The sequence below is a fragment of the Sinocyclocheilus anshuiensis genome, unplaced genomic scaffold (assembly GCF_001515605.1).
Source record: "Sinocyclocheilus anshuiensis isolate Anshui unplaced genomic scaffold, SAMN03320099.WGS_v1.1 scaffold2824, whole genome shotgun sequence".
In the NCBI taxonomy this organism is placed as follows: Eukaryota; Metazoa; Chordata; class Actinopteri; order Cypriniformes; family Cyprinidae; genus Sinocyclocheilus; species Sinocyclocheilus anshuiensis.
In genome coordinates, this window is record NW_015558729.1 from 43,614 (window position 1) to 51,602 (window position 7,989).

The window sequence follows — 7,989 nt, forward strand, 5'->3', positions numbered from 1 at the left end:
TTAAATAGTGCTTTTTTTGGCATACTTATATTTAAATTATACCATACTAAATGCATATCAAATATATTATTTTGAAACAATAAGTATATTAAGCATATTTCAAGATATGTTTAAGATCAGTTTTTAGCTATTTGCAATATATTTTATTATATTCAGTTGTGTAAAATTGGAACCACTTCAAGTACATTTAGTGCAATTGTGTATTTATTTACAATTCATTTAAAATATTATTTTAATGTGATTCAGTAACATTTCAATAGCATGTCAGCTCATTAGAAATGCATTAGCATTACACTACTAGTTTATTATTAAGTTGCTTTTTTCTGGTATTAAAAATGGTATAAAGGTGCAAAAATCATTAAACATAAATGATTCAACATAAACATAAAATGCTAGAGTACATTAAAAAGTACAGCAGCATATATAATATCCTGACCAAAAATACATAATAAATGAAAGATCAGTGAAATGCTACGGCAGAGCTCTTTTTATCCATTTGTAGAACATTTCAGTTATGCCATACTATGATTATTACATTATTGAATATAAGCATAAAAATGCTATTTTCTGAAGAAAAAAAAACTTAAGCCTGCAAATGGCTGAACAATTCAGACACTGTAGTATTTAAAGACTGCTTTATCACAGGACCTGTGAAGGGAAAGTAATTTATATAAAATTAACCAAAGATTAACGGTTTTGCATCAGTGTTTGAATAATTTGCATACACATTAGAATTTTTAGAATTCTTAGAAAAAAAAACAAACATAGTTTATAGTATTTTCATAGTCATTTTTTAATAATACATTAGAAGTTTATACATTGTAAGAATACACTTAGACACTTAAACACACAATAACGTATGGCACTTATAGCTATAAAGTATTAATGCAGTAGTGAATTAATGTGCTATATAAAATATATTAAAATAAAAAAAAATGTTTTTCAAAATATCTTACTTTTGAAAAGCAGATTGAAGCACATGCTCATTATGGACATATTTAAAACATATTGCAGCGGGCCTACACATTGTTATGAAGTACTTATACATTAAACCCTATAAAACCTGAATCGTTTTGCTATCTTCTTACACAAAGTACACATAAAATATACTTTAGATAAGAGTACAATTAAAATTAGTAAAAAAAAAAAAAGAAAGTTAAATAAATAAATAAATACACTAAAACTTCACTTTAAGTATATTTTTAATACATTCAATAGTTTGTCTTTTCCACATGGGAGCACACAGACAAACCCATTACATTTCAAAGGGATAATGTATATGAAAATGTCAGTAAAATCATAAAAATCTAGGATCGTAAATACAGAATCAATCGTTCTGACAGTAATTGTGTAAGAATGTAAATCTTTCTGTGGGTCGAATGTAAAGCATCACGTCCAGACAGCAGAAGTGACTGAATCTGTTCAGTTTGATTGACAGGAATCATATATTACACCTAAATATGATGATCCTATTAAAACACTGACACATTCACAGAAGTATAATATTTCTGTTGATTGTAATGATATTGTGTTATTAGTGTTTGTGTTGATCAGTGTTGTGTGTGATTGTGTTGTAGAGCAGCTGCAGTGTCTCTCAGCTGTATCAGTGCAGTCACTGTGACTCTGACTGACGGAGGTTTTTGTACGACTCTTTATCACTGTGTGAACACCCAGCTATTACTGATCCAGTTTACAGCCACACAGTAATAGTCTCCTGTATCTTCAGTCTGGACTGCACTGATGGTCAGAGTGAAATCAGTTCCATGATCAGCTCCATTTCCACTGAATCTAGATGGAGTTCCTGACTGGAGGGTTTTAATGTAGTACACTAAAAGTTTAGGAGATTCTCCAGGTTTCTGCAGGTACCAGGAGAAACAGTTCTTACAGTTACCGTCTGACTGACGTCCAATAGCACTGCTGGTTTTACAGCTCAGAGTGACTGTCTGTCCGTTCTGTACATGTTTCTCTGTTGGAGTCTGACTTACAGTCACCTGTCCTGTAGAGTCTGAAGAACAATTAAAACACATTAAACTTCTGAACTGAAAAAAAGATGCTTTTTACAGAAAATCATAAAGAAGCTAATAAAATAAAATGGTGCCTTACCTTTCATTAACTTGAAGTCTAGTTCACTCTCAAAGACTTTTAAAAGATCATTTCTCACGCTACAGTGTTTCATCTTCCATCTTTACTGAGACACTGCAGATGACTGAATGTGTCGTAATGTTACAATCTATAACTAAATTAAACTGAGAGATTTATGAGGAACGGCAACAAATGCATCACTAACAGCGACTAAAATGTTCAAAATAAATGTTTAATTCAAAGTAAAATAAGAGGGAGATTTAAATTGACAAGTTTAATGACGTCAATTAATCTCCACTGCTAGACAAAACACTTGATAAATGATCATAAAATCAACCAGTATGGACAAAAATGGCTATAATCTTCAATACATGTAACATCTTTCTGTCACTGTTTGACATTTAGATACCAATTTAGATTTCACAATTTTAAACATTCCTGAAACCTCAGCAGTATTAATATTATGTTTCGCTGTATCTATGAATATGTACTGCACTCAGTCCTTTATTTTTGTCTGTATGAACGCAGTCTAAAGTGATATGTTGAAGATAACTGATCATCAGCTATATTTGCAAAATGCTCCTGTCTGCTGATGGTCAGATAAGTGTTGATTCACATGCTAGTGACGCCCCCTTCTGTGTGTACAGAGAATAAACCACTCAACATCGTTCTAGAAATACTTTATTCATTTACAATATTAAGGTGTTGTTCTTTTATTTAACTGGGGTTTCATTTTTTTATTATTTTTTTAAACTATGAATGTGTCGATTTAATATGTGTTCATTTGTTTGAGAACCACACATGTCACACTCATTGAAAGGACTTTGTAAAGATCCTGGTGATTCTCTTGGAAAATATGGTTACTTTACTGGGCTGAAACTAGACTTGATATTAAAGATCATCTGCTCATACATTCATACACAATCTTAATGTTTGACTGTTTGGCAGAGCTCTAATGTGATTTTCAGAGTTAAATGTTTAGATTTTGAGGTGTTTATTAAGGGTTTTGGTGGATTTAGGATCGTTCAGAGTTAAAGTTTAGATTTTGAGGTGTTTATTAAGGGTTTTGGTGGATTTAGGATCGTTGTCAAAGGAAGTGTTCATACACTCTAAAAAATGCTGGGTTGTTTAATTCAAAAATTTAACCCAACAGCTGGGTTAGTCCATATTTGACCCAACGTTGGGTTGAAACAACCCAACATTTTTTAGAGTGTAGAGATCAAGTAGATAAACTTATTAATATTTATATAATATTTATGGATGAAATGTTATTTAAATGTATACATTGTTACAATGTTATTTAACTGTATACATTAAAAGCTTAACATATTTTAAAACTATTGTTACGTCCTTCGACGTAAGTTATTATTTTTATTTATTTGCATTATGTTTGTCATCGGCCTTACCAACCCTAGACTGGTCGGGTCGTGACACTATAATGAAGTATTCTTTCAATATTCAATTAACATTCACTTAAATATTAAATATGACTGTTTTGATTCATATTTTGTCTTTTTTTTTTTTACATTTAAATTGTCAGGGCTCACTCACTGAACCATAAAAACACATGCAGATGGAGGAAATTATTCAACTATTTTGTGTAGTTAAATTATGAAGCTCAAACACTGAAACAGATCACTATTGGTTCTCTGTGTGTTGACTCTGTGTAGTTTGACTGTATCATGAAGCTCCTGTGAGGACGCTGAACATCTGCTGATGGAGCTGCTCTATTCTGAGAGGAACAGAATCACTCAAATATGAGTTTGACTCTTTATTCTCTGAAATTAGTCAGTTGAGTTGGACTAATGGAGAGATTAGGTTTGTTCATATTCATCAGTTCACACTGAGACTCTCAGCAGTTATACTGGCCTTCTGAATGTTTGAATCAACTGTCGACTCTGTGATGAGACACAGTGAATGATTCATTCTGATGTGTGTCCTTCAGTGTCTCTGTCACTCACAGCTGTTACTGAATCACTCTGACTGCTGTTTCTCTGTCCAAGAATCTGCAGATTCAGTGGATTATTTATAATAAATGATGAACTACATTCATCTACAATGAAGCTGTGTTTGAAAAACAAATCAGAAAGTCTAACAAATCAGTATGACAAGATTTCTAACCACAAAGCTGCTTGTCCCCACAGCCATGTACAGAGGAAAAGTGCTTTATTTTGAGGTAAATAAAACAGGTTTTTCTACCATTTAAAATACAATGATGTATTCATAACTATCAAATATATGATGTAAATGACATAAAAAAACAAAATGCCAAATAAATATGATAAAATATATAATGAAGGTAGTGGTCCCCTGGAGTTGTGTCACTGGTGTTACCATTTAACAAAAATCATTTATTTTGAAATAAAAATCACACTGATGACATCACTTGACTTCCTTCCTCCCATTTCCTGAAGATCTATGAAAAAAAGGCCCATGTGAAGTCCACTGTCTCTTTTCAGTTATCAGAAATGTTCTCATTTATCTCATGATTTCATATGAAGCTTTTAGTTGACGTCACTGGTGTGACCTACTGAGTATACCATGATTGACAACATGTGGTTTGATACCTTGCAGCAGACATTTTGTAAAATGCATTTTTCATGAAAATTGTCACTGGTGTTACTGTCACTGGTGTTACCTTCCTAATGGGTAACACCAGTAAAGATCAGTTTACGCTGATGCTCTTTTACTAACTGCTTTCACTGATTGCCAAATGTATGCCAAATGTAACAATTTAGTCGTATCTACTTAATTGTAGTTAAAGAGTAAGGATCTTTGGTCTTATGTATGTCACTGGTGTTTCATATTGTGTCACTGGTGTTACTTTGTTTCTTTCACATTAAATAAAATGTGTCACATGTGACATGATAATAATTTTACATCCATTGAATTCTGCTTCACTCAAGAGTTAAGATGTAAAGGATTGCATCATTACTTGTTTATAACTGTTTTTACAAATATTTTCATTGTTATAGCAAATACATAGTTGCGCAAATGAACTAACATCATTCAATCACACTTTTAACAAACCTGATTAAAATAAACAAAACATAATCTCCTTACTTGTTGCATTATCATTATTGTTCTGTAACTCTGACTACATGTACCAAAAAAATTAGAAATAATATTTCATAAAAACCTTTAAAATTGCCAGAGAACTAAGGTAACACCAGTGACAAAAAAAATGGTACATGTGGTCTTTAAATAAATGCACAAAAAATATAAAAAATCATTAAGCTGTCATTTATGTGTATTCATAAAGTCAAAAGATGATATAATAATGTGGTCTAAGTTTAAATGTTAAAAAAAAAAAAACATTTTAAGACATCTTGCCATACCAAAAGTGGACGTTTCTGTAGAATGACCCAAAAAATGATTCTGAGTTTTAGTCAGGTGGACAAGTAAAATCATGTCCTGCCAACTTTAAGTGTCTCGCTACACAATAGGATGAGTTATAACAACCGCAACTTGAAGGGAAATGGAAAACTTTAAATAACATGTTCATATAGCAACAAAGCATAAGTTCTATAAATTTTCTGTGTGATGCGCCAACGTGATCTCATGATAATTCGTATGTATTTAACGAGACTCTCAGCATTCATACTGACCTTCTGAATGATTGAATCAACTGTTGACTGCTTTGCATGGGACTTAACAGGGAGAGTAAAAATGCTGAAAAATAAGTATTATTTTTAGTTTCAAGATGAAAAAAGGGGAGACTTGTAGTGTTTAATGTTAAATTTGCTACAAAAAAATATTTGTGTTGTTTGTGATCCTCTCATCAGCAGCTGCAGTGTCTCTCAGCTGTATCAGTGCAGTCACTGTGACTCTGACTGACGGAGGTTTTTGTACGACTCTTTAACACTGTGTGAACACCCAGCTATCACTGATATAGTGTACACTCTGACAGTAATAATCTCCTGTATCTTCAGTCTGGACTCCACTGAGGGTCAGAGTGAAATCAGTGTCAGATCCACTGCCACTGAATCTAGATGGAGTTCCAGTGTAACGGTTTGATGTCTCATATATGAGGAGTTTAGGAGCTTCTCCAGGTTTCTGCTGATACCAGGCTAAGGCATTACTGTATATTCCTACATCTATATTACACTCTATTGTCGCTGTTTGACCCTGTTGCACAGTTTTAACTTCAGGTTGAGTCAGAGTGACTCCTCTGGATTCTGAAGCAGAGAAAATAAAGTCAATTAGTGTTTAAAAGTACATCACATATTTTTACAAGAACAGCAACACCAGTGTCACATTGTTTATATCTTACCTTGAATAAAAGCTGCAACGGTCCAGATGAGGATGATGATGTTGTTCATTGTTGTTGTTGTGTCTTGTGTGATGATGAAGATTGTGTTGTGTTCTGCTCTCAGTCATGAAGTGTTAAACTCACAGCACTATAAACACTCTCAGAGCACTGAAGCATGTGCTGACGATGCAAAGAAGTGGGCAGGATTTACATGCTTTTGCTGCTAACTATTTAAATGAGCTGATTAAATGAAGAATTTTCATTTTTTGTGTGAACTATTCCTTTTTAATGTAAACATAAAATAAAGCATGTATAGGCCTATATGACTGTATGCTTACACCTGAACAAAAGGTGATCTTTATGTAAGTTGAACTTGTATTTTGTTCTTGTGTTAAGTTGAATTTTCATTGATATTATGTGTGTTCAGTCATTTAAACCTGCTTTAAACACAATTACTTTCAGACTCACCTTTCAGAGCATGTTATGAATCAGTTGTGAGTAACTCTGTAAAATCCAACAGCTGTTCTAACAAACACTTTTTAGTTAACTTTACTTTATGACTTTACTTAACTGTAAAATCGAGTAATCTGTACTAGTATCCACACATACTATTCCTTGCTTACTCAGAAATCCCAATTCATGATTAATCGATTGGTTTGAGTGCCATTTTGAGGGAAAAAAGTTTTTGAGACGGGGCAATTTTTAATAGACTTTTCACTCATTTGCTCTACTTCTGCAGTTATCTTTCTCTAGTTGCATTTACTCATTTCCCAAAGTCACCTTGACTGTTGAATTGTCAATACAACTGAAACATTTGAGAGAATCACATACCTGTAAGCTGACATCATAAATTGATGTTGATTTTCCTATGCATTGATTTTTTATTTTTTCATTTATTTATTTATTATTTTATTTTTTTGTCTTGTTTCTTGCAGGTTGAGCTGGAGGTGTAAGTTAATGTGCTGAAGCAGGATCTGGAAATGATATCAAACAAACCTCTGAAACTGCTGTTAAAAACAAACCAAATGAGTCCATACATATTTATACAATACCCATATGTTATTATATTATTATATATGATATATTATTACAGATGGAGGAGTTTGAGACACTTAATCAGTTCCTGAAGGAGGATGAGGAGCAGAAGAGAGTCAAAATTCAGCAGAACACCGTCCTTAGTGCTGACTGACAAACAAACAAAAATCCCTTATTTGCCTTATTACATAGCATACACTTATCCTGAAAGCTAGTTTAATTTTAATTCATATTGTCTGTGTTGAATTACAAACAACACAACTGCTTTGAGACTCACCTGAGATGATGATGATGATGATGATGATGATGATGCTCTGCACCACTAGAGGGAGAACAAGACGAGAAAGAGAAAGAGGCAAGAGTCACCTTTGACCAGATGACTAAATGAAAGGAAAGGATAATATTATGTGTTTTACTGCTATTTAAGCAGCACAACGAAAGCCCTGACGGTTGTCGATTTAATGCACAATTTGCATAAAGGTGCAGTAGATAAAGCCTTAGAAAGTAAAGATGGACACCTGGATCTGTTCCTGCGGCTCCTGATGGGCATCTCACTGGAGTCCAATCAGAGACTTTTACAGGATCTACTGACACACACAGAGAACAGCTCAGAGAGCATC

At 33.1% G+C, this 7,989-nt stretch overlaps 2 gene segments (V, D, J or C); both read right to left on the bottom strand.

Annotated features, from left to right (window-relative positions):
* Positions 1–1,655: 1,655 nt before the first annotated feature.
* Positions 1,656–2,176, bottom strand: LOC107681475 (Ig kappa chain V-IV region Len-like). The segment is given in 2 exon segments: positions 1,656–2,005; positions 2,104–2,176. Coding segments are annotated over 2 exon segments (423 nt in total).
* A 3,703-nt stretch (positions 2,177–5,879) lies between these two features.
* Positions 5,880–6,449, bottom strand: LOC107681477 (Ig kappa chain V-III region NG9-like). The segment is given in 2 exon segments: positions 5,880–6,260; positions 6,356–6,449. Coding segments are annotated over 2 exon segments (369 nt in total).
* Positions 6,450–7,989: the final 1,540 nt, after the last annotated feature.